The 27503-nt window shown below is 40.2% G+C and overlaps 1 protein-coding gene across 2 annotated transcripts; it reads left to right on the top strand.

The window, feature by feature from the left end:
• The first annotated feature begins 16822 nt into the window (after positions 1-16822).
• On the top strand, positions 16823-27399 carry dpep1 (dipeptidase 1). 2 transcript variants are annotated; one of them, XR_014875171.1, is made up of 9 exons: positions 16823-19924; positions 20079-20205; positions 21771-21903; positions 21980-22130; positions 23622-23691; positions 24781-24957; positions 25618-25702; positions 25819-25894; positions 26655-27399. XR_014875171.1 is itself a non-coding variant. In XM_085167116.1 (7 exons), the coding sequence occupies exons 1-6, from the start codon at positions 19791-19793 to the stop codon at positions 24922-24924; spliced, it is 759 nt and encodes a 252-aa protein (XP_085023242.1). In that variant the 5' UTR covers positions 16823-19790; the 3' UTR covers positions 24925-24957; positions 25618-25755. The 2 variants fall into 2 exon arrangements, 1 of the variants encoding a protein (XP_085023242.1); XM_085167116.1 differs by lacking the exons at positions 25819-25894; positions 26655-27399 and having other exon boundaries at positions 25618-25755.
• The last annotated feature ends 104 nt before the right edge of the window (positions 27400-27503 follow it).

Below are 27503 nucleotides of genomic sequence, written 5' to 3'. Positions count from 1 at the left end.
GGGTGGGTCCCAATCAGCCAGGGTTTCGGGTGAGCTCTTTGTGAAACCTGGCCCCACCTTATCATGCGAATTCCTAAGGTCAGATGGCCCATGATGTGAGTGGGCGTTAAGGCGTCTGGGGAGGGAACTCAAAACTGTATTATAGATGGCAGACAGTTGGTGTCGTAAACCACCGCCTCTGTTCAAAGATGGCCGCTCACAGTGGACATAGATGGCTTCTTTCACTCCTCTTTCAAACCATCTGTCCTCTCTGTCCAAAATGTGAACATTGGCATCCTCGAAAGAGGATCCTCTTTCGAGGAGCCTCCTTTGATTAATAGGCTCTGTTTTGAGTTTTGTTCAAAAAAGAATGACTTCATATAGGGAAAAATATATATGACATGTGCAGGACACTAGTTTTTTTAATTAAGCAGCAAGGCAGAACAAAATCAGGGCTGTATCAAGACACAGGGACTAAACCCCAATTCAACCAGACCCAGAACAGATCCAGAATTAAAACAGGACTACAACAGTTCAAAATCAGGACTACTTAGGATTTAACCAAGACAGAACCAGAATCAGAACTAGATGATAGTAGCACTAAAAATCACCATAGACCTTTTTAATTCTACCAAAATACACTATTTAGATTGAGAAAAGTTTATATAATTATTTAGCCTTGTTGTGCAAACAAGCCTGCATAACTTAATAAATATAGACTTTGAAAAATAACAAACCTAAAAAGAAACACTAGGTACGAGATACATGAGTCCCTATGATACTTTTGGTAAAACAACCATTTCACTAACATGTCTGTTTCACCTGCTCTTGTCTCTGTTCTGTCCTCATTCTCCATCTCCCTCTCTGCTCCTCTCTCTCCCTCTCTGCTCCTCTCTCTCCCTCTTTGTGCTGACAATCAAGCCAAACACCAACATCATCAAATATACAGTTGAAACCAGATATTTACAAACTCTTCAGATAAAAACAGATACACTTTTTTAATTGTAACATCAAATCAGACTAAATGTTTATTTTTTTTAGCTTGATAAATATAAAAAACATATTTGTTAACTTTAAGAGTAAAGAGATAAACTATCTGTATTTCTTAATTGTAAATATCACCAAATTGTATTCAAAATTGAGCCACACATTCTTTCCTGGTGTTTTGGTTGACATCTCTTGATTTTCCCATGTTAAAGAAACAGGCTCTGTGTTTTGCCTTATATGCATCCACAGGTGTGCCACTAATTTATCCACATGGACTCTACTAACCTATCAGAAGCTTCTTCAGGTCAGAATGGAATGTCTGGAGTTTTCTTAGTAATTAACAATAAACTTAGTGTACATGTACTCCTAAATTTGATGAAAGTGATAAAACATAGTGTTGCGAAATCAGTTTTACCCCTGTTCTTTTATTCGTCGAAACTTCCAGAGATGGCACCGGAACTCAGTAGTTATTTTCACAAAACTTTTATTCATCTTTATTCATCTTCATTTAAGCATGCACTTCTAGAAGGGAAGACGAGGCCGGTGTGTCCCTCTGCAAAATCTTCACCCCTTTGTTAGTTACAGCCAGCTTTATAGAGGTGTCCCCATCATAAAACCCCCTACGGTGTGCTGCAAACTCTGTGTCTATGTGAGTGCTCGTGTGTGACTGTGTAGCATACCTGTGTGTATGTGTGTGTGCACGTAAGTGAGTGTGCGTGACAGTCAAAACACTGTGGGTGTAGGTGACTCCCTAGAGGTCATAAAAAACCCATTTCCCTTCCAGACCACAGTTATCCAGGTCAAATGTTGAGACCCCCACCCAAACATTCTCTGGGGAATTTCCTCTCAGGATTAACTCCTCTCTGTTTTACTTTCACAGTTCAACTGGGGAGGGTCTCCTATACTCTGCTCCTAAATTCAGGACACCATCAGGCCTTTATTACATTGAGGGCAGTGTCAATGTCTCTACAATAATTCTACATTCTATGTTAACACATTTCTAAACTCTAAAATAAGCTAAACATTTCTACAAGTCCCCCTTTTTATCTGCCCTATGGCAGATAAAACTACACTAAATCTTTCACCATAATGTTTTCATACTGTGACTCCCCATTTCCCAAAAGTGGCATCATGATGAGTCTTACGAACAAGGCTCTGATACAAGGCACACAACAACACCCACATGTCACTGATACTGCAATAAAAACAGACAAAGAAACCATAATTGACATAATGAAACCTTTTCATTGCCCAAAGACAGAGGTCATCCACGCTTCCAGCGGGTTATCCACTCCCGAATGCTCATACATTGTGGTGGACAACGTCTTTAGGCCTTCCAGAACTCGGGTCACAGAGCCGTCGGGGACTGTGTTATTTGAAATAAAAGTACAATACATATCCCCAAACATCGCGCAGACGCCCCCTTTTTCTCCCAACAACATATCTAACGCCATCCGATTTTGTACTGCCATTAAAGATGTTGGACCCAACTGTTCAGCAAGCCCTTACATTTAATGACAGCGCAAAGATCAAATATATACGAGATTGTGGACCCTTTAACGTAGTCCAACTCTATATCGCCATAATAATCAAAACACTCATCTGATTGACCTGTTTCACTACGTTTGGTTCGCTTCACCGTGGCCTGTGATGGTGGTATCCCCAGAGTGGACTCAGATCTGTCTCTGGGCAATTCACTTTTAAGAAAAATCACAGTTACAATTACAACAGTCACACCTAACACCACCGTTTCTCTCCAATTCCACCTCAACCAGCCTAAAGAAGTTGACATGAATTAAATGTAGATAAAAGCCTTGTCTGTTTACATCTCTCCCTCGCAGAAGGCTTCTCTGCAGAGCATCAAATCTGCATGGCAAAGTGACACACTTTAGGTGATCTTCATCCTTGGGAAAAGTGGTATCAACTATTTCCCAGTCTCCTAGTATTTGTGCTTCACACAGAAACACAATTCCATCACTGGACTTCCTCTGCGCTGTCACTTTTGGAGCTTGGCACGCTCTCTCCATCCCTCGAGTTGTCACGTCCAACGCTGCTGAAGATTTAAGGCAGAGCACGTCGTACACCTTAGTTGTCTTCCTCAATGTCAACGATGAATCTCTCATTTTATTTAAAATCTTGCTGTGGGAAGTCTCCTCTTGATCTCCTGGAAGCTCAGTAGCACAGCTCTCTGTGTGATGTCTGCTGTGCTGAAGATGATCTCTGATCCTCCTGAAGCCTCTCTCCTGGCCCCAGCTTCCATCTTGTGGACGATCCTCTCAGCCACTCCTTCTCGTCATGGCACCTCACGACATCTACAGATTAAAAATAACACTTCTCTCCCCACATGGCTTCCACCATGTGTCAACTCCCCAATGAGACATGTACAAGAATGTTGCACATTCTCTTTAAAACAATCTCCAGGGTTTCCCACTTGGAGTAGCCATACTCCAACCTGTAACCCTGTGAAAAAACATTAATCAGCAGTTACATGTTCAGCTTATTCAACTCCCAGCTCCACCTGGAGCCTGTATCCTGGAAGACAAATCTGTTAAATCAAACTTCACATTTGCAACCAACTGTAGATCATAAGAGTGATAAAGTATTCAGCATAAAAGACAAGTATCATGTGCAGGTTTTCTCCAATCACTAAATCACTATTATTACCATAATTTGTCCCAAATCATGAATCATCCCAATTTATTCCACAATTTAATCTGTGACTTCCCTTAAGCAATGTCACTCCACCCATTTTATCACTATGAGCTCAGTAGTGGCCAGCTAATGAGCTCATATTCAACTATTCCATAAACACTGCATCTTATTTGTTTCCTCATGTCACTTGTCTGTTTTCTGCTGAACCTTCTACATCCACTCTTAAAGAAAAACAAACATTAGGAGCACACATAGACAATTCTGGTGGTCAGGCGCAGGTCGATAGGTTCCAGAGGTGCCGTAAAAGGCCATAAAATTAAGCCTGCTGTAAAAGGAATGACACTGGTTTCAACACAGGAAATTACTCACGTTATTCACATCGTCAAAGTAACCTTCAACATTTTCCCAACAACACAGTGTAACAGCATCATCAATCCTGTAGTAGAGAAACAAACATCAACCAATTGTCCTGTTATAAATCACATCATCAAATCACATGAAGAACTGTAATGCTGTAGAAAAGAAAATGCAAATGTTAGCGCTGCGCAGATGTATACACACTTTCTCACAGTAATCTCTGTGAGCAACACAAGCCCATGAATAACACACCCCTGGTATATTCACAAACACAGAAAGTGGCCTTTACAAGTTAAATCGGTTCGGCCAAAGCTCACGCAACCTCAGATGTTGCTGTCATCTTTCTGCTCCTGTAAAAAGAAACACATAAATTCATCCACCCTTTTGTCCTGTCTAGGTGGAGGTTAACTTTGAGTCGTGGTCAAGTCTTGTCAGCTTTTACCAGTCAGTCAGTTTGTTTTTATTTCCATTCATTCATTCATTCATCCATTCTTTCTTTCTTTGCTGATAGTGGAAACTATCACCACATTTGATTTCCACCCTCAGCAAAATGACGTCATTTCAAAAAGAAAAAAGAAGAACTTTAGGTCGGATTACCTCGCTGAATCCTTTTTAGGCAGGGACTCTCATTTTCTAATTGTCCCAAATAAGTGGCTTTCTCCAGAGCCCATTTTAATGTGGAGAAACTCACTTGTAACAATTTTCTCGACGACGTGTAGCGCTTTTAATTCCCGACGTGCAGATCTGCTTAAAGAAAAGAAATTCACAAACAAAAATCAGTGCACTGTTCAAAAAATAAAAATAAAATGAAAAATAAAAGATAAAACTGAAAACAAAAGTAAATAAAAATACAGAAGCCCGGTCTTAGTACTTGTTGCAGAATATTCTTTCTTTCTCTTATAGGTGAGAAAACACCAAATCTAAAACTTGGTGCCATGGTACAACTTTCCCCATACTTCAGAAACAAAAACAAAACAGAACCAGAACAAAAACAAAAAATCTGCTAGTTTCACTCTTTTAAACTCTGGCTGCAGGATTCTGTTCACCCCTGCTATCATGTTCCCCAAAATAATACTAATTTAGTCGTCTATGTATCATTTCTCAACCCACTCAATAAACCAGACAGGATGATGGTAACAGTATTGCCTACTTAAAATTGTGTTTGATCCTAATGAGTTTCATTACGTGTGTGTGTGTGTGTGTGTTTATGTTAGTCGGGTTAATACATTTTCTATTTCTATGTATCCTTTTATGTACCTTCCCCCTTTTTTCTGAAACAAAACTCTGTTCACTCCAAATTTTGTTTCAGAAACATCTAAATGAAAAACTCTGACATAGTCAGGCACAGCTAAACCCCAAATGCTTGCAGGTTACCATCAGCAACCACGCTGTGTGTTGTTAACCCCTTCTAAAAATACCCTCTTTGGATGTGTGCGACTTTGTGTATGATTTTGTGTTATCTCTAGTGCACATCATCTGCATGTGTGGTGTCACCTTTCCATTTTTTCTAACAGTACTCTTGCATACCTCAGTGCTTGTCTTCCTCCCCCTTTTGTGGTGGTCTGGACACTGTGTCAATCCTCCACTTCCAGGCAGTCGTTTGTCCCCCCTGGATTCCTTAACCCAATTTGATTCCCCAAACTAAAACAGCAGCCTCAGTCCTCTTCTGCTCCTTTCTCTCCGTTCTTCTCTCCCACTTTTCTGTCCAATGACAGTCAGTTCTTTTCAGCTTTGTCCCGTGTATCTCTTTGTCCCCTGTCTCTTTCATTGCCATCTCGCTCCAAACATGGCAAATGTCAAGCTCAGACAGTCTTCTCAAAAGTCCTTCACACACAGTGAGGTTGCAGCTTGCTGGAAACACATCTCCATCCATCCAATCTAGATGGTGGATCTTCTCTTTCTGATGTCGTTTGCCCACAGTGCTGCTGGACCTCTCTGCTCATAACTCTGGTATTGTCTCTTGGACTGCTGTCCACTGTTGATGTTCATGCTCGTGCTTCTGGAACTGCACTCGGTGTCTTCAGGGAGAGATTAGCTTCCTTGGAGCTTGCTTGTTCAGGATGAGGACTGGAAGCTGCAAAACAATTCAGCCAAAAATTCTGGCTGGGTGTTTCTATTTTTTTCTAATGATTTTAACCTATAATTTTCTTCCGACTGCTGCCCGTGGAGAATTGATCCAGGTCCGTTCCCCACCTGTAAACGACAGACTGAGAGACTTTCATTATTCACTGTGACTGCATATGTTTTCATCACTCCTAAAGCAACACATCTCTATTTATTTTGTTTTGAACTCTACTGACTTCAAACCCCAAAAATGAAATTTTTATTTGATCTTAACCGCAAACACAAAAAAAATCTTCTTGATATTGTTATTAATTCTTTTCATCCACAACACTCCAAATTATGTTTTTGTTTTGTGTCCAGCAGGGGAAGAAGGTGACCTGTAGCATCACTGCTTCCCCCAGTTGGAGACAATTTCTCACTCACACTTCCACACTTTTTATTTTCATCATTTTCTTTCTCTTTCTCTTTTTTATTTTTTTTTATTTTTTTTTACCCCATTGTTTTACACCCACACATTAACCTGTTAACTCACTCTTCCAACCTCATTTTCCTTTCTCCCCAACAGCTCTCATACAGTCAGCAAATTCTCCATTCATCCTTGAATACTTGATCACCTTTAAATGTCACTATTAGTTTTATCAATTTATTTATCATTACTTTAACGCTAATCCACTTTTTTATTTGCTTTATTTACTTTAGTTCATTTTCTCCTATTTGATCACTACGATTTCTTGACTATTATTATTTCACAGAAAATCAACTAATCTACTTTGTCTCCCTATTTGTCATCAAAGAAGGCACACACACACACTCACAGGCTGGTCACTCACCCCCACCTTTTCTTTCTCTCTCACACACACGCACATTTTACTCCTCGTTCGTTCCACCTGTGAACCCGCCTCTCGAGGCTGGCTCACACACACTTTATACTTCTTGCAGTCCCATACAAACTTTCTGCGAAACACTTCTGCTGATTCAGGACAACGCCCTAATCAGAACAAAGAGCGGGTGCCGTCCGCTCTTATACACCTCAACCCAACTAGGACAATTAGGCTCACGATCTTCAGATCGCGCCACATTTGCCTCACGAATTATTCAAACTGCGCCACGGACTGGATACCGCAGTTTCTCTTCCCCATAAAAAATAAAACCAAATGAAACCCCCCAATTGACTTCACAGTTTGCAACAATTCGCGACACGGCCTCCTGCCGCAATTTCTGCACACCACAAACACACACTTTTAGACACAAATTCTTTTTGTTACTTTAATTAACTCCCGTACTTCAGACGAGACGCCGACTCTAACGGCGCTTTCACACACACTACACCGTCCTCCTTCTGCATCAGGCACTGTTCAACTCAGCTCGGAATCTAACCGGCGAAAGCAACCGATCCTGCTTTTATGCATACTTCAGACTGTGACAGGGACCTCTCCCCGACTTAGTTATTTAAGGAGCCACGAATCCCCAGGTCACCACCCTGGATCTCCTGCCCTCACAGGTCCTAGCCCCGCGTCCGAGACTAGGTGGGGTAACCAAACCCGTGACACACACAGCTCTCAGCTGGCGACGAGGCCTTAAACCCCGCTTTCTAACTAATAGTAACACACGTTTCCTGCTTTAACGCACGGAGGACGGATCACACACCGCCACTTTTTTTCCTAATAACTAAAACGGATGAAACACCGATTCTACTAATCCGTAACAAACGTCTCCTGCTTTAACGCACTGAGATGTTCTTACGGGGCGCTAAACATCAACTTGGAGTTCTTAGAAAAGTCTCTTGCTTTAGTCGCTCACAGTACGCTAAACATCAACTTGGAGTTCTTAGAAAAGTCTCTTGCTTTAACGCACTGAGACGGACGCTAGCCGCCTTTTTTTTTCTACTGAGTGAATTTACACTGCGATACGTTCAACTTAGCGAACAGATAATTTAGGCTTTAAACAATATGCACGGTTTGAAAATAAACAGGTCGTGCTTACCTTTTAATCATGTGAGCTAGCTCTCTGTTCACCTCGTTTCACGATCTCAGCTCTGCCAATTCATCCTCTCTGGGCCTCGAGCGAATCCTGGGTTTCGGCACCAAAACTGTTGCGAAATCAGTTTTACCCCTGTTCTTTTATTCGTCGAAACTTCCAGAGATGGCACCGGAACTCAGTAGTTATTTTCACAAAACTTTTATTCATCTTTATTCATCTTCATTTAAGCATGCACTTCTAGAAGGGAAGACGAGGCCGGTGTGTCCCTCTGCAAAATCTTCACCCCTTTGTTAGTTACAGCCAGCTTTATAGAGGTGTCCCCATCATAAAACCCCCTACGGTGTGCTGCAAACTCTGTGTCTATGTGAGTGCTCGTGTGTGACTGTGTAGCATACCTGTGTGTATGTGTGTGTGCACGTAAGTGAGTGTGCGTGACAGTCAAAACACTGTGGGTGTAGGTGACTCCCTAGAGGTCATAAAAAACCCATTTCCCTTCCAGACCACAGTTATCCAGGTCAAATGTTGAGACCCCCACCCAAACATTCTCTGGGGAATTTCCTCTCAGGATTAACTCCTCTCTGTTTTACTTTCACAGTTCAACTGGGGAGGGTCTCCTATACTCTGCTCCTAAATTCAGGACACCATCAGGCCTTTATTACATTGAGGGCAGTGTCAATGTCTCTACAATAATTCTACATTCTATGTTAACACATTTCTAAACTCTAAAATAAGCTAAACATTTCTACAATAGACAGCTCTGTCTCTCTTTATTCTGACATTTAACTAATTCAAAGGATATTTCAATATTTATTTATCCAAAACAAAACTAGTTTACTCTAAATTAATGTTGTACAGTAAAAAAAATGTTCTTGTGTTTTTCATAAAGTGTATGTAAATATCTGGTTTAAACTGTGAATATACTGCTGTGTATTGAAATTCCTCTTGTTTTGCATAGGAAAACATTAGAAAATAAGCAAAACTAAAACAAGAATCATACAAAGGTATTAATTAAGGAACGTTTCTTCACTTTGAGAGATTGTAATTGCTTAACAAGTCCTGCGGGGGCGCTGTGGGGACTGAACAACATACAAAGTATAATATATAAAATAACATCTACCTGAGTTTTTTCTTTGAAAGAAGCCCCTTATGTCCATTCTTGTATATCGGTAAATTCCTGAAACCGATTTATTTAGCCGTGGAGGGAAACAACTGAAAATATGAAATAAACATACATGTAAGATAAGACTCTCTAAAAAAACAGCATTGTTGTTGTTCGGCTTTTCATTTCGCCATTTGTTGATTCACTCAAAGAGCAAGTAACGTAATATGGGTCAAGTGATCAGTTTGATATCAATCTTTTGTGATACGCCGTCATATTTACATTATTTATACAGTATGAATGATTTGCTTTGGTACCTGGTCGAACTTCAGTTCTCCTTTGTCTGCTTGGCTGCGTTTCTCCAACAGCGCACTTGCAGGCAGCAGCTCTCACCGCCCCCTCGCTCAGTCGCTTAGTGTCTGAGCTCGGATCATACCAATATTAGGGGTCATTACGCACAGTCGTAAATTCCCACAGTGTGCGCTATGTGCTTGGAATATTGTGTGTAGTTTTTGTTTTATACAGTTGTCAGCCAGGCATCTAACTATGAAAAAATTACACTCCAAAACTTCTGAAAAGCAGCCCCCCCCCCCGCTCCGCTCCGCCACTGGTCATAAAGAAGCAGCTTGAGGTGACTGTTGTCATCTGATGCTTTCTAAGAGAACTTGAACTGAGAACCCAAACATCATGTTCAAGATTTTAATTTCAGCTTGATATAACAACTGTCAGGAGAGATCCAAAATGAACATACAGAATCCTTATATTAACACAGCTAGATGGCTTTTATGTAAATCTATGTTTCTGGTGACCTGACAAAACCGGTCTAATATTTCCTTCTGTCAAACATCACCCCTGACTCTTCAGTATTTTTTTTTAAATAATGATTAATGTTATGTATGTCAAACTTTTTCACTTTGTCATAATTGAGAATAAAAGAAAAGGACAGGTCAAAGAAAAAAACAGTAATCTTAAATTAATTGTTTTGGGGGTTTGTTTTTTTTTTTTTTTACCACTTCTGAGTCACAGATGTCACGGTGTTGCAGGCAGGTTAGGATCCAAATGCAGGACTCCAGAACACACAAAAAAAACCACAATTTGTTATTATATGTGAGCTCTCTCAGAACACAAACAACACAGGTGAAAAGAAAGTAATCCAGGACTAAACTTCTACATGGAAAACAAATATGAGGAAGGACACAGCTATGAAGGAGAACATGACAAGGAACGGAGGAGACTAAGACACAAGGGAACATGGATAACAAGGGAACAATCAATCAATCAATCAATCAAAGCTTTATTTGCCACATGCAGGTTGCCCTACAGTAAAATGGGGACCCCCCCCCCCCCCCCCCCCCTCGACCTTACACACACAACACAGACATTACATGGGAATACAAGTCGGAGATCGGTAGCGTTACAGAAAAACACTGAAATATACACTACAGTGGGAAAGTACAAGAGGAAAAAAGAGACCTCTACTCATGCTGTGCTTCCATAGTAGGACAGCATGAGAACAGGAAACAAAAAAACTCCTCTGCAAAAAAAGCACATAAATGTCCACAGCACAACTTTGTGAAAGACATGACAAACCACAGGATTGGGTGAGGAGTAATCTGAAGCGAACACAGCAGCCGCCCTGCACAGCGCTACCATTCCAGCGCGGCACACAGACCCGCCGTGTTCGCCCACAGGAAACAAGCATCGAAGGCGTTTGGAAAGGGAGGGGGATGAGTGTGTGCTTATCAGTGTAAGTGTATGTGTGTGCGTGTCCATAGTTCAGCTGAGACAGTGTCCTTCGCCCTGCCAGGCTAAGTAAACAGTCTTCCAGCCAACCCAGGGGGCCTTGCATGGAATGGGAAGGAACAGACTAAACACAGTTGTTATCAGGGTGTTGTTTTTCGGCTCCAGCCTCGAGACCGCCGCTGGCACCAAAGGGGTATCCGCATGAAGTGATGGTGCTTTTTACTTTAGTGCGAACAGCTCATATGAATTTCAAAGCAGTTCTACAGTCCAACACTGGTCTCTCAATCTCCTGTTGGAGAGCCGCGAGCTTCTCCATACTTGCGTTCTGTGATGCTGTCATTCTTGTGCTCAAAGAGCCGATTCTGAGAACTCACGGCAGTGTGCCTCCCCGAGATGCCATCCAGTCTGCAGTCAGAGATCTTATTCTGAGTATTCACAGCAGCCGTAGCCTCTCCAAGATCTTATCCGTGCTGACTCAATGAGCCCATTTTGAGAAACTCACGCCTCTCCCATCATTCCAATCCCAGCGGGCAGCTTTGTGGGGGTTTGAACAGCCGTTTCCGCTTTCTTAATTCTTCGATAAGTCAGGGCCAAGCCAGCTCCGTTCCGCCAGAACCCTGTTACCATGGTTCCGAATAGGTAGATATCTTCAGCACTCAGGCTCACCCAAGCCCAGACTTCTCGTTGAGAAAGTGGTATCAATTGCATTTAGGGACCAGTTGATCCAATCCATAATTCCTCTTTTAGGTTTTAGAGAACAGACTGTGAGAGAATGTTCCAGGGAAAAGTAATAAAAGACAAGGACATGAGGAGCTAAGCAGGGAAGATAAGGGAGAGGAGAAAAAGTGCGACCGCATGGATAACAAGGGAACATGCCACAAGTAGGAACACAGCTGAGACTGATCACAGATTAAAACTGAACATGATGCAAACGAGGCATGACACTATTGAAATAAAACAGGAAATAATGCACACTGAGACAAAACTTAAGACTTGATAATACAGAACTAGAATAAAAAAATCTCTTCAAACAAAAGAATGAATCACAAAACCAAAATAAACAATAAAATGGACCATGACAGGAGGACAGGCTGTGTAAGGACAGCTGGCCAGACAATACTAAGCCAGTGACATGATCTCTTAGCATGTCCAGGGTGTGTCCCTTGCTCTCCTCCCTGTCAAGCCATGTCCAGAAATGTAACTGTGTCCTTTATAGGACGTATTTGTTAACAGCTCTGTTATGCTCACTGTGCAGTCAGCGTGGTCATCTGAAGTGTTTGGATGAACTCACAGTCAAAACCCTTTCATTAGAAATGCCCACTAATGTCTGTTTTGTTTCGGGGGGTTTCTTTAGTTAGAAAGGCAACCATGAGTTGTCGCGGTCCTCCAGTCCTACTATGCTGGATTGCAGTTAGTGAAGGTGGCGCTCCATTCTGAACATTTATATCCATCAGCTCTTTGACCGCATCGTATTCGTTTATTCTCGTTTTTTCCGGGAAACCTGGACCAGTTCATAGTGAGTTACTGAGAAAGAGAGAATTCCTGTTCCAATTTACTTGGAATCACTAACTGGAAATCTTCTGTTGTCACATTCTGTTGCTGCTTCAATGTAAATAAATGCAATCATCCTAATCCCCTGAGTCTCCATTCTAACTCCAACCAGTCCATTAGTTAAACATAAACATTTGTTCTGAGTCAAGCAATGCTGTAGTCATTGGTATTCATTATCTGTCACCTTGATAGCCATTTGAAGAACTCTGAAATAGTGCAGTGCCTTAAATCACTAAATTAATGCTTAAATGATGTAACTCTAAAGATTTAACCTGACATGGCAGAGGGTTTGTTACACAGAGCTGTCTGAGAAGTTATCCTTTGAAACTGTTTTAAAAATGGTGTGCACTTCACTATTATGCTATGTGATTGTTGAAACATCTGTCTGCTTCAACTAATCAGATTAATGTATAGCCTGGTAATGACTTCAGTGTCATTCTTTGATCTTCTATCAGTGAAAACATTTTATTTTCTGGTCTAAGTGAAGCTCTTGCCACTCAAACCATGCTCTGTAAGAGAAACTGTTGTTTTTCAGCAAACTGCTTCTGGCTATTGTTACCTTAACCCTTTCATGCATAGTGGTCACTACAGTGGACAGCTATTCAAAGGCTGTTTTCTTGTATTTGTGCCAGTGTTGATGGTATACTTGCATATAAACCACTACATTGGACACTGATGTGTCACGCCATACCAGTTGTCCACCTAAGTGGACATGTAAAAAACTCTTTGAAAAGTACATGTTTGAAAAAATGAAGTTCAAAAATCTTTTTTTCATGCCTAAAGATGAATCAAAATACTAACTACTAAATCCTGATCGAGGTCGTCATAAATTATGCATCAAAGGGTTAGACTACATATTTGATTTTTCTTTTGTTGTGAAGTTGAGCCTGCCAATTAGTATGATGGTATTATAAACCATGCTAATGGTATGATTTACCCTCCTGAGATGAGGAGCTTGTGTCATGACTTAACAAGGCCTTTTTATTTTGTTACTTTCACTGTGCACTGAAAGTTTTGTTCGATAATCTCTGTTTGAGCAGATCTGCACGATTAGAACAGAAAGCGCTGTACGACACGTCGTCGAGAAAACTGTTACAAGTGAGCTTCTCCACATTAAAATGGGCTCAGGAGAAAGTCACTTATCTGGGGACAATTAGAAAGTAAGTTCCTGTCCAAAAAGGATTCAGCGAGGTAATCCGATCTAAAGTTCTTCTTTTTCTTTTTGGAATGACGTCATTTTGCTGAGAGTGGAAACTAAATGCGACGATAGGTTCCACTATCAGCAAAGAAAGAATGAATGCATGAATGAATGAGTGAAAGAGAAAAAAAAAACTGACTGGTAAAAGCTGACAAGACTTGACCACTACTCAAGGTTAACCTCCACCTAGACAGGACAAAGGAGTGGATGAATCTGTGTGTGTTTCTTTTTACAGGAGCAGAAAGATGACATCAACATTCGAGGTTGCGTGACGATTTAACCTTTTAAATGCCACTTTCTGTGTCTGTGCATCTACCAGGGGTGTTATTCACTACCTTGTGTTGCTCACAGAGGAAACTGTGAGAAAGAGTGTATACATCTGCGCAGCGCTAACATTTGCATTTTCTTTTCTACAGCATTACAGTTCTTCATGTGATTTGATCATGTGATTTATACCAGGACAGCTGGTTGATGTTTTTCTACTACAGGATTTTTGGGTTTATGTGTGAAGAAAACTGTGTTTATAGGTTATGAGTGGTGATGCTGTTACACTGTGTTTTTGGGAAAATGTGAAGGTTACTTTGACAATGTGAATAACATGTGAGAAATTTCCTGTGTTGAAAACTAGTGTCACTTCTTTCCACAGCTATGGATGGTTAACTTTATGGTCCTTTTATAGCACCTCTGGAACCTGTCGACCTGTGTCTGACCACCGGGATGGTCAATATGTATTGCTAATGTTTGTTTTTCTAAGAGTACATGTAGAGGATTCGGCAGAAGCGGACAAGTGACATAAGAAAAACAAATAAGTTTTTTGAGCTCCTAGTGATTGATGAGTGGAGTGACTTTGCTTAAGGGAAGTCACCGATTACATTAATGTTAACTGAGTACATGGGATGATCCATGTCTGAGGCAAATTATGGTAATAATTGTAGTTTACTGATTTAAGAAAACCTGCACATGACACTTGTCTTGCTGATGTTGAATGCTTTATTACTCTTATGATATAATTGTTTATAGGTGTGAAGTTTGATTTCACTTCCAGATCTTGTTTTCCAGGCCATGATGGTGTGTATGCAGGCTCCTGGCAGAGCCAGGTGTTAAGCAAACCTAATATGCAAAACACGCTAACATCTTTTATTGCAGGGTTACGGAGCTACTCCGGAGGAGACACCCTGATGTTGCCTGGGACGTGATCTAGCTAACCTTTTTTCTTTAAGACAGGAATCTAGGTTTGATGAGTTGACTCATGGGAGTGTCCATGCGTCAAGAGGAGGGGTCCAGGATTAACATGAAACAATGTTTTTTATTATTGTTGCAGTGATTTGTGTGATTAACAGTTCATTTATGGGTATTTTAAACCTATGCAAGTGGTGCATCCATGTTCAGATGAGGCTTTGATGGCCTATAAGTGAAGTTCACTGAACTAAAGAATGTGGTTTGATGATTGTTGACATGCTCTCCAAATAGAAGCTTTTCCTCCTAGCAAGGAAATACAGGTGCAGCAGTCATCTCCTGAGAAATCTCCAGAGGCCCAGTGAGAAACAAGAACCATTCCAGGCATAGCTGACAGCCCAGGCAGTGGTTGAGGTCAAAGGTCGAGCTGTTTGGGGCCCATCATGAGATCAGACTTTGGAGCCACAGCAAGGACCACGAAGCTGCGTTGGAATGAGAGCTGTGCCAAGGGGGCTTTCCAGAGGCCAACAGAGGAGATTGTGGACAACAGACGGGCACCTGAAGGATGAGGGGAGCGTGCCAAGCTCCATCAACAGCGCAGAGGGAGTCCAAGGATGGCATCATGATTCTGTGAAAAGCACATGAACCAGAAGCTATGGTGGTGATGGCAGCAGTTTCCTATGAACATCACCTAATGCTGTGCCACTGTACTGTGCATATGATGACACTCTGAAGACTGCTGGGATCATAACAGCAGTAAGATAACTGGAACCAGCACCCTTTCCACAGAGGGGTTTTTCTGCAGAGCATGGACAATGGAGGAGTCATAAGTATCCCCCTCGCAGGACGAAGGCCTGAAGTGAGGTAATGGGGGTTGGTAGAGGCCATAAAACTAGAGTGCTGAAGAGGTCTGCAGTTTTGGAGATACCTGAGACCCATGTTGACAAACAACAAAGCCAACTGGTATGTTTGAATGTCTATTCTACATACATTTGGACTCTGGTCCTATGGACAGTGATGGAAACAACTGGAAGAGACATTCATGACACCCTGCTGAAATAAAACCACTCTGCACAGATGATGGGTGATCATCGCAGAGCTGAGATGTTTTTGAAAATGTTAATTTCTTATTTTAACTATTAAATTAACAATTCATTTGTTTGCTCGTAGGATGCAGTTTGCCATTGGATGAGATCAATGAGGAATGGGATAACTGCTAATACATTTGTTAAACTGTGTACTTTTACAGTAATTTAGGGTGATTGACATATGCTGAGTATAAAAATGTTTGCATTGAAACTTTCAGACATGAGGTGATCATAACTGGGAACTTTTCTAGCATAAAGGTCAAAAAGGGGGGAATGTTAGGTTTTGTATTGTTGATTGTCATTTATGCTTAGAAATATTTAACCATATATGCTTAGAGGTGTATAATCGATTGTGTAGTGATAGGATGTGTGATCCTTAATAGGCTGCAAAGGCTTGGTGCGCATTCCAGAGTGTTCTGGAATCCACACCTACATCCTGGGAGCATGGGAAGAGGTCGTACATTGTTTTATTGTTTTATGGTAGGATTAACGTAGCAATATCTGTTTTAGTCTGAGTGCCTTTTGTTTACATGAACTGCTGGACTTTCCAGACCAGTAGGTTTAGGGAAGTCTTTATGGGGTCACGCTCTGACCACACACACACACACACACACACACACACACACACACACACACACACACACACACACACACACACACACACACACACACACACACTCCTTTGTTCACATGTATACCTATGTAAGATGTTATATGTTAATGACCCTATGCATATACATTAAAGGATAATAAAAGGAGTGCTATGGGGAACCTGGCTGAGAGTCTGATGGAGGTCAAGTGGTGGAACGACACTTGGCTCCAGGCAGGTCTCCCTCATGCATGAGTAACATGAAGAACTTTGCCTACTTTGGGTCTTGCTTTGCTGTGTAATTATATTGTCTTCAACGTTCCAGCGAATAGGTTTAAGCTACAAACCTATCAACAAACTCAAATTGTCGGAACAGGTTTGCTCGTTTCTTGCGTGTATTCATTTGGTGGTTTATTAAATGTATAACTGTTATTCTAATCTGCTGCTGAGTCTCTTACGCTGATGAAAACGCAGATAACACAGATCACGAACACCTGTTCAACCAATCACTTTCATTCCACTTTGATCTGCGACAAACTGATGCGTTCATCTCTGTTACAGTGTTGTCTTAGACTGCTATATTTTTTTTGTTCTTTATGCTATAGATTTTCACGTCCCTGGAATAGTTGGCAGTAATAAGGATGATTTTCTGTAAAATCATATTGATATGACCCGTGAATTATATGTAGATGACAGATTAGTCAGCCGGGAAACTGTTAACTCAGAGAGCTGAAGATATCGTGGATATGCTGACCTCGCTCTGTGGTGTACGTTTACCCTCATTATTGATATTCACAATTAAAATATTAGCCGAACATCATGAAGTCTGTATGTGTTTCATAGTATCGAACAACCTTTGTACAGTTAAAGCCAGCAGTTACTACATGACGGAAACACCAACGTTATCTGTTTTCTGCGTTTATACACAGGTCACGCTGATTACTGAACAAAAACCCAAAGATCAGCAGTTAATCGAATTTATTTGGCGACTGAAACACGTAGGACACATAAGAACATCAGGAAATAAAAAGCCGATAAATATAACGTCAGTAAAAGAGGTCAGTGTCAGCAGGGGTTATTACAGCTGTATACCGGGGCCTGCGCTTTGTCGATGGTAATAACAGCTCGATTGCTTGCGAGGCGAGCGGGTCTGTGCTGTGAGACTGGGCTGGGCAGACATCGCCGAAATCATCGAAGCACTTTTGCAAAGAGGCTGTATCTTGACAAACCGACCAGACATCTGAAGATTAAACCACTACATTCTAAAAATGTTAAAACTGTATTTGGTGACACACAAACAGGGTTTTTCAAAGTTCAGTTCTGTTGGTTTCCACGTTTTGACTCGATCAGCGGTAACCCCGCCCCCGGAGTTTGATGGGTGAGTTTGACAGATAAAATAAATTCATGGTGAGACCTGAAGGAGTCAACTGTGCCAAAATGAATTAATTAAATACACCATTAAATAATTATTTAAATGTGGCAATAATTAATTAATTAATTAAATGTGTCAAAAACATTTTTCAATTAATTATTTAATGGTGTATTTAATTAATTCATTATGGCAGTCCTGGCGTTCCATACCATACCAGAGGGCCCGAATAGCTGAAGGCTCTCCCTCCCAATCTGCTTTTAGAAACTCTACACACAAGCAGGCAGTCTGAGAGTAAAGTACTATTATGTCTTCAAGGTATAATAATGTGGAGAGATGGATTTTAAATTCCGTTCTGGATTCAGCGGTCAGCCAATGAAGAGGAGCTCACAAGGAAGCTCTTAATTTGTCTTAATTTGTTTGTTTTATTATTTATTTATTTATAACTGAACTTTCAAACTCAATCAAGCCAATTTCGTAGTTCTTGTAACCTTTTATCCTTTTATTCATACCACATGCTGATGCAAAAAAGACTGCTGTCAAAAGGTTTTGTTGCTCAAAATGTGCACAATAACAATGGAGAATTTTTCAATTCAGATTTACTTTTATAGCGGGGAATCACAATAGTAGTTGCCTCAATGCGCTTTAAGATAAAGACCCAACAATAATACAGAGAAAACCCCACCAATTATATGATATGCTTTCTCTTTCTAGCCCCTGTCAGTATACTTGCTGCACCATTTTGGATCATCAAGAATCTATCTGTATTGCTCAAATGCAAGAAAGCAGTCCTACATATTTGTGTAATGTGCACACTACTGGAATCCCAGATTTCTCACAGTGTTAAAGGAGATAATGGTATCTAGAGTAAGCATCTGGTTAGATACAATGTTTCAAAGAAAATTTAAGCCAAATGTAGTAACCTCAGTTTTGTCTTAATTTAGTCATGTTTGTCTTTAAAATAAGCTTTTAGTTTAACTAATTGAATTTTGTTAAATAAAGCCGGGTTCTCTCCAGTTCAAGGGGCTTATTATAGAGTCATTGAACAGCATTCATTATAGCTGACACCGACCCAGCATTCAGTACCAAAAGACAATCTTCATAGTTAATTTCTAATTTCTGAAAAGTCTAAACACACATACACAAAGGACACAAGGAGATAGACTGAGGCCGTATATGTTACACAGAGGTGTCATTTGGGTTTGGACAGAGACGAATAACAAAAACAGCTGAAGATAATTAAGACACTCAAAGGGAAAAGTAAAACACCAATTGAAACCAGTTTTTTTTAGCTGTCAAGCTTCATCAGTCGTGTGACCCCCTTATGACCAAACAACAACAGTGGGAAGAAACTCCTTTTTTACCAAAAATAATCCTTCACCAGTTATAGGCTCAGGAAGGGGTGGCCATATGTTGTCATTTCTCACCCATATTGGGTTACGCTATACATCTTGATAACAGTATTGTGTACTGTACCTTTGTTTAAATGAGTAGGGATTGTCTATGCTTAGAATGTAATTTCCCCCTTTGTGGTTTACATACACTTAATGACATGTAGAGGAGGAAGACAGGACAAAGACACACTGCGGAAGAGAGCCAGAGATTAATAAGCTACTGAGCTGCATTTATTATAGCTGGCGCTGTAAACTTACTCAGCACATAGGAGGAGCAAAGGGTAGTCCTGCAATAAAAGGTACTTCGAGGCAGCCTTTGTAATGATTTGGCACCATGTAAACAACTGAAAACAGAAAGAATCTGGAGCGAAAATGTGTAAAGAGACAAAGGACTGAAGGACATTTAAGTAAGAAATCTGCTCAAGGACGTTTTTCAAGGATTGAGATTACTACAAAGGTCAAAGAGAGGCTCAGACACTGCAACTTTTGATTTGGTTATCAGGATAAAACCAGACAAACAAAGAGTAAGACAGGAATCTATTTAGTGCGTTTAAACTTTAGGAAATGCTGCACAGGGTAAATTTGGCTTCATGCTTGGTGCTCTGGATCACTTCCTGCGCCATCACCTTGGCTGTGGATCCCAACGATTACATGGCCAGAGCCTTGCAGTTAATGTCAGAGACGCCACTCATTGATGGGTAAGTGAAATTTTATTTGTTTATTTATTTATTTGTGATTAGTGTGTAAATATCTGCGATTGAAGTCTAGTTACAAATTAAACTCATAATGCTGACCCAATAAAACAAGTTCACTTCTTTCCTGATATGATCTTTCTCCTGTGCTTTGTTCCAGTCATAATGACTTGCCTTGGCAGCTTCGGTCACAATTCAACAATCAGCTGAACAAAGTGGATCTTAACACACTGGCAAACACTCACACCAACATCCCTAAGATCAAGGATGGACGACTGGGTGTTCAGGTACACACGATAGAAGAATTATTAAAGAAAAACATACTTTCAGTGTCAATGTGCTCCTTATTCATGGGCTCCCACAGCTTATCTACAAACCCTCCTCACTGGAGATATCTCACAAAATAACATAACAACTGAATCAGACTGATCATTTTAAAAAGTCATGTTACACTCTCATTTTAAACATATTATTAGCAGAGAAGTCAGCCATTTCTTCAAGAGATTAAAAACATCTCAAAAAAAAAAATCTATCTCTGTCAATACATTTTGTTTTTAATTGCAGTTGTACAGAGTTGTACAAGGAGTGCACAGGAGACTGAGTCCAAAACTAAAAGGCAAATATTGATAGTTAATTTCTAATCTCTAAAAAGTCTACACACAAAACACACACAGGACACCAGGAGGAAGACTGGGGCTGTACATGTTCACATCGACGGCTTTATTTGGGTTTGGACAGAGAAGGGTATAGCAAAAACAGCTGAACATAATTAAGATACTCACAGGGAAAATAAAACAAAACAAAACAATAAAATAATGAAAATAAATCACTAATGGGAACTGTTTTTTGCAAAAGGAACAGAAGATGTTGAAACTACCATAACTGAAACAAATAGACACGAAATATGAAGCTAAAAACGAGTTAGTACTTAAGTGATTAAGGAGGGAAGCAAAAAACAGAAGGAAGGTGTTACACCACATGGAGAGGAAGGAAACGGGGAAAACTAAGGGCACTTATATTGATACAGAGTGGAAGAGCTGGCACTCATTCCAAGAAAGCCCAGAAAATAAGAATCTAAATTAAAGATTCAATAATACTCCTTTCAGGCAACTATCACTAGAATGAAAATGAAATCAAGACAGAAATTCAGAAAAGCCAACAGAAGCCGAGCATTTGAAACACTCAAAGAATTCAAATCCCCCAAAACAATAAAAAACAAACAAACATTGGACCATGAAAGTTTTTTGTTTTGTTTTATTTATTTATTTTTGTCATAGTTTCTATTTCTATTAAAGTTTCTTGAATGATGTCATGTGCGCAAGAGGTGTTTGCTACATGGGTCGTGATACAAACAGTCGTTGCTAGGAAAACATGTAGTCACTGACTGGGTTGTTGTGGTCTCAGGATGTTGCTGACTCAGAACGCACACAAGTCTGTCACTTCCATGCAAACTACAGAGGACCGCAGCAATATCATAGCGACCAAACCAATCACAAGGAAATTTTAACCAACTGGTTAGGATGTGCACACTTTTCCCTAGCAACAGATGGTTACTGATCTGTAGGCTTGGATGACTTGGGCTTTAGCAATCACTTTCCCAGTGACAGTCATTAGCTTCCAGCAACCACTCACAATCAATGCCATGAAAAGAAACACTAAGCCCCCTCCACCCACACCCACAAATTAAATAATGAATTAGCCACACCCTGCTGAATCAGAGAATCATGAGTGGGGCAAATACCTTTTTTACGGCATTGTGCATATGTGTTTGAGAGTATGATTGTATTTTATTCATCTTTGTTTAACTTTGAAAGTTAATTATACATAGTATGATCTTTGCTCTGGTCCTCAGTTCTGGGCAGCATACGTCCCCTGTGACACTCAGTACAAAGATGCTGTCAGACAAACGCTGGAGCAGATAGACGTGATTCACAGGATGTGTCAGAAATACCCTAAAATCTTCATGTTTGCCACCAGTAGCCAAGGTGAGACACTGACTGCGACAGTTCATAGCTATCTTTCTCCTGGCTGTATCACACATCAACTGTCATGTCTGCACAGACATCTTGGAGGCCTTTAATATGAATAAGACCGCCAGTCTGATTGGGGTTGAGGGTGGTCACTCACTCGACAGCAGTCTGGGGACCCTGCATACCATGTACCAGCTGGGGGTGCGCTACCTAACACTTACCAAGGTGTGTTGCAGGAGTGGGTAAGAGCCACCACCACATTTTAAGGCATCGGTCAGACCTCAAAGATCAATTAATTTGCTGTTACTTATATAAAGAAATGTGTTTGAATTTTCAGAAGAATACAAACAATGAGTAGGTTATTTTCACGTTTCTATTGATTGACTATAATGATGCTCAAAAGTCTTGATAAACACATTGTTTCGTTATATTTTGCTAAGAAAATTGAAAATAGCCGTAGTGATTTGCAAGGCATGGATCGAGCCTGGTCACAGACAAAAATCAATCGCAATGACAAATTCAATCAACATCTTCACTGAAAAGTGTTTTTGAGAACTAGTCTGGAAAACCGAGCCTCTATATTTATATGACATGTGTTTTCCAGGCAGAAAATATAGTAGCTATTAGTTCTAGTTCTGTATTTTCAGCTGAGTTAAATATGCTCAGTCACATGGCTTCACTTCCCCATTCAGATGAATGTTTATCCAAATTACAACTACACAACATTAAACAGAAAATGCAGAGGTAGGGGCTGTGTCACTGTGTGACGGTTTCAATAATAAATTCATGTGAAAAAGAATCAAGAGACGTCTTATGTGAAGAATAACTTCCTCTGGATCGTGTTTGCACTGTTTCCATTCATTAACTGAGCCGACAGTAAGGTTCAGATGTTGCATTAGAGCTGTGGAGAGCACGGGGGATTCCTGCAGGCCCACTCAGGCAGCAGTATCACATTCACTGGCAGGTGAATCTGTACTGATATGCTTTACCTCAACAGTGAACCAGCTGGTTACATTTAGGAAATAGAAAGAGAATAGAATGCCTTTTGTGTCACAATACATGTGTACAGAGCATCTCCTACTCAGTGCAGCTGAGGATCCAGTAAGGGTCCTGGCTACACCCCCCCATGCTAAAAAAAATCAAGCTCTGGAATGGCGTGGTTAGGTCTGCAGCTCGGACACAAGGATTTCACTACATGTTGTAATCTGTATGCTTGTGTATGTGACAAATAAAGGTTGTTTGTTTGTTTTTGTAAAGGTTTTGTGCAGACATGTATGAAAGAAAGGGAGGTCTGCATCTCACCATGTGAACATCGGCCTCCAGGAAGATGTTAAACTATATTACTAAATTCTTTTACCAGTTCTTTTATTTTTGTTTTTAGAATTGGGAAAACAGCGAACTTTATATAATCTGCTACGTCTCAAATCATGGAGAAAGACCTTAAAATATCTTTGTACATCTTCACCTCTGTCAGTGCGCCCCAGGGCGGTTGTGGCTACAATGTAGCTTGCCATCACCAGTGTGTGAATGTGTGTGTGAATGGGTGGATGACTGGATGTGTAAAGCGCTTTGGGGTCCTTAGGGTAAAGCGCTATAGAAATACAGGCCATTTACCATCTTTCTCAATGTTTCATAAAATGTTAATGAACACTTCAGTTTACTTTAAATGAGTTCCAGATTGTTCGTTGTCTTAAGTTTTGCATGTTTACTAACACTTGCTTTTTCATTCACAGGGTAGATAACTGGCTCGTGGACACTGGATCAGAGTCATCTGAGCATAACGGCCTCTCATCTTTTGGCAAAGTCAGTGATGCAAATGTGGGAAATCATTATTTCTGGAAGTGCTATGTTACACATTAACATCTTTTGTGTAGCTTTATTCCTATTCCTCTTTTTTTTTTTTATTTAACCTCCTAGGACCCTGTGTCCACATATGTGGACATCACATTTTGGGTTATTTAGACTAAAATACTCAATTTTGCTCTACATGGGCGTGATATCCACTTACGAGGACATTATACTGCTTCTGTTCTATCAAACCTTTAAACAAATATCCTCATATGTGTCTCTTATTTTTCTTAAAAACAAAATAAGGTTAAAAAAAAATCAGGTAATTCTTTGTTTGTTTATTCATCAGGCCCCAATATGCCCAAATATCAAAGAGAAATTAAAAATGTATGTCGTGAAAGAGTTTGGGTCTTAGGAGGTTAAAGCTGACCTTCTTGTGTATATGGTAAATCACTACTTTTCAAATGTTTAAGAATCTCTTTATGTTAACTATTTAAGAGGCCTTTTACACAAGAACTGGACTGAAAATAAGTGACAGCAGGCCTGAAGGAGAGATTTGAAGTTCAAATTGTTGTTTTATACGCAAGTGATCAGGAGAGAGCTACAACTCGGACTGCTGACAGCCATTTGTAAAAACCATGACCTCATTAACTCAGAAAAGCAGCATCAGAAAACACTGACAGTATCAATAAAAAAGTATTCCGTTATGTTTTATAGCTTAAAAACTCTGCTGTTGATAACACGCACATGCACATGAGCTTAGTGAGGTGAGGTGGAGGGAGTGTTGGAGCTGTTTGTGATGGAGTTAGATAACGGCCGACTAATAAAAAAAATTGCTGACGCATGATTACATAAACAAATTAATGTATCGCTGAATTTAAAAAAAAAAAAAAGCCAGAGAAAAGCTTTACAGATTTTCATAAATCTTACCTCTTAGCATATGTGCTGAATAAAATAATACTTAAAAAGATCAAAGCTGAAACACTGGGCACATCCTCCCAACCCTCACTGAAACTAACTGAAACTAATATATAAATAAGGAGTAATCAGAAAATACAAAACTATAACAACCACAGTAGTAACCAAAGTGCGTTCTCATTACAGCAAGTAATTGCGGAAATGAACCGCCTGGGGATGCTGATCGACCTGGCTCATGTTTCTGAGGAGGTGATGAACCAGGTGCTGACCCTGTCTAAAGCTCCGGTCATCTTCAGCCACTCCTCCGCATACGCCATCTGTCCACATTAGAGGAACGTCCCAGATGACGTCCTGAGACGAGTGGTGAGTTCACGAGACACAACCGAAAGAAACAGCAGGTCAACCTAAAGGCTGAGGACCTCGTGAAGATCAGCAGTAGTATATGAATAGTTCACATGTTTATTATTTTATTCTCTCTATTATTGCATCGTCTTTGGTGTTTGCTCCTCAAATAGTTGAAACCATCTGAAAAGTGGGAGTAAAAGCAAGGAGTCACAATGCAAATAGAGGTTCTTAGAAATAACACAAAACTGGGCCCAAGTGCACCACAGATGTTGTAAGTGATCTGGATGTGGGGGAGCAAAATGCATCAACAGATCACCTGATCACAGTAAAACACGCAGCCAGCTGACATTGAACTGCTGCTTGGGGTCTTAGATAACACATCCATAAAAGCTCTTTATGCAACAGATGAGCTGCAAATGGCTGTAAATGGATCAAGTTAAATGATGCGTAATGACAACTTCCCTCTTAAAGTCAATAAAATAAGATAAAAACAAGAAAGTTATTGTACAGCACTGTAAAATGATACACGTAAAGTTATAACCAGGAAACGTAGCAGAGGTCAGTGCACTCATGCGGATCATTGGGACGTGCGTTTCGTGGCCCGGTTGATGCTTTTCTTGACTTTCTGTCATTCTCTGCAGTAGATCAGAGCCATTTAACACCAGTCTGTCTCTCCAGAATGAAACTAAAGGAATTGTGATGGTCAACTTCTACAATGACTATGTGACCTGCAGCAATACGGCTAAATTGTATGATGTTGCAGGTAAATTACTGCTGTGACCATGACATCTGCTGTCAAACATTAACATTTATCTTTTTATTCTCAAAGCTATCTTCTGTCCATTCACTTCATTCTCAAGTTTGTTGCTTTCATTATAGATCATTTCGACCATATAAAGAAAGTGGCCGGGGCAGACATCATCGGCTTTGGTGGAGATTATGATGGCGTTCCCAGGTGGGTTCCCACATAAACTCACTGAAATGTGAAGACATTGGCACACCGTGGAGATGCACCAAAGTTTTTTTTGCTAATAGCTCTTTGGGAATCACCTTGTTGGTGCAAAAACACTTTCTTCTCCTGTCAAACTATTATCTTGGGTATTTTTCAGAGATTCATCTAAAGAAATTAGAACAAATGATGTGTTTTTGTGCTACTAACAAAGACTTGTTTTTAAGTGTCTATACTGGTTCATCCTTTTATGTGCCTTTTATTCTTGAATGATTGAAAGGTCTGTGTTATACAAGAATATTCATCTGAAATGTTCAGGTACAAGGACTGGACTGAAGATGCATGGAAAAATCAGCCAGTGTCCAAAGAAACACTTTGAAAAACATTCACAAAGGCTGGAGAACTACTGGTCAAGACCACTTTAAAATATTGCAAGAAAGTGTGAGTCATTGGAAGGAAAATATGATGAAACGAGGAGTGGTTCAGGATTTTTCCACAGTACTGTAACTTTGCCCGTTGGGTAGTTAGACTTGTGTCATATTCAAAACTGTCTTAATGGGGAAAAAAAAACCCACCAACACTTTTCTTTACATTTTGCTTCCAATGAGCTGCATTTTCTTGTAATTTTTCTTGATAAAAAAAAAAAATTGTGTTTGTTTGTTTGTTTGTTTTAAATATAGTACTGCTTTTTGGAAGTGCTGTATGAAAAAAATCCACTCAATTTTACATCACATGTAACTCGCTGGTTGTAAATTTGTCCTTTTAGAGTACCTGAGGGTTTGGAGGATGTGTCCAAGGTCCCCAATTTGGTGGCTGAACTGCTCAGGAGAGGATGGACTGATGAGGAAGTCAAAGCTGCTCTTGGAAATAACCTGCTCTGTGTCATGAGCGAGGTTGAGAAGGTAAGGAATAAATGCACGCACACAAACACACACACACACACACACGTAACCTAAAGCTTGATGCACTTCATGGGTTCATGTATCATTTGGAGAGCTGTGTGAAGAAGCTTGGTCAAGTTGGTTGCACACGTTTGATTGATTGACTTGTTTAGTGGTAAACATATTTACCTTAGATGCAAAAGATCTTCGGTTTGAGAGTAGAGGACAAAAGCTAGCATACTCCCAGTGCTGATCCCAAGCCTGGATAAATGTGAGGAGGAAGGGCACCTGGCCAAATCAAACATACAGATCTGTTTCCCCTTGGGAAATTAGAGAGAGAAACCAAAAGTACCTGTTAAGACATTTCCTCACGCCATCCATTTAAACCAGCATGACAGAGATATCAGCCTCCTTATCTGAGGATCTGCAACAATAAGAAAGAATAAGATACTCAGCACACCTTAAAGCAATAAAATCTGATATAGCAGTTGTTTCCGGATTGTAATTCTGAGCTGGTTGATGGAGTGACACTAGTAGATCTGTTATTCCATTAAAAACCACCAAATGAGTGTTTCCCACCTAACCCCTCAAAGTCAGGTTTTTATTCTGCACCAACTGCGAAATCATAAAATAGACTCAAAGACTCAATTATATTAACTGTAAAATGGTATAAAAGATGGATAAACAAATTATGTTATTAAAGTTTATTTAGACCTGAGTCAGAGTTTCAATTC

The sequence above is a fragment of the Neolamprologus multifasciatus genome, chromosome 1 (assembly GCF_963576455.1).
Source record: "Neolamprologus multifasciatus chromosome 1, fNeoMul1.2, whole genome shotgun sequence".
Classification (NCBI taxonomy): Eukaryota; Metazoa; Chordata; class Actinopteri; order Cichliformes; family Cichlidae; genus Neolamprologus; species Neolamprologus multifasciatus.
Note: the sequence above shows the minus strand (reverse complement) of the source record. Positions and strands in the feature narration are given on the sequence as shown.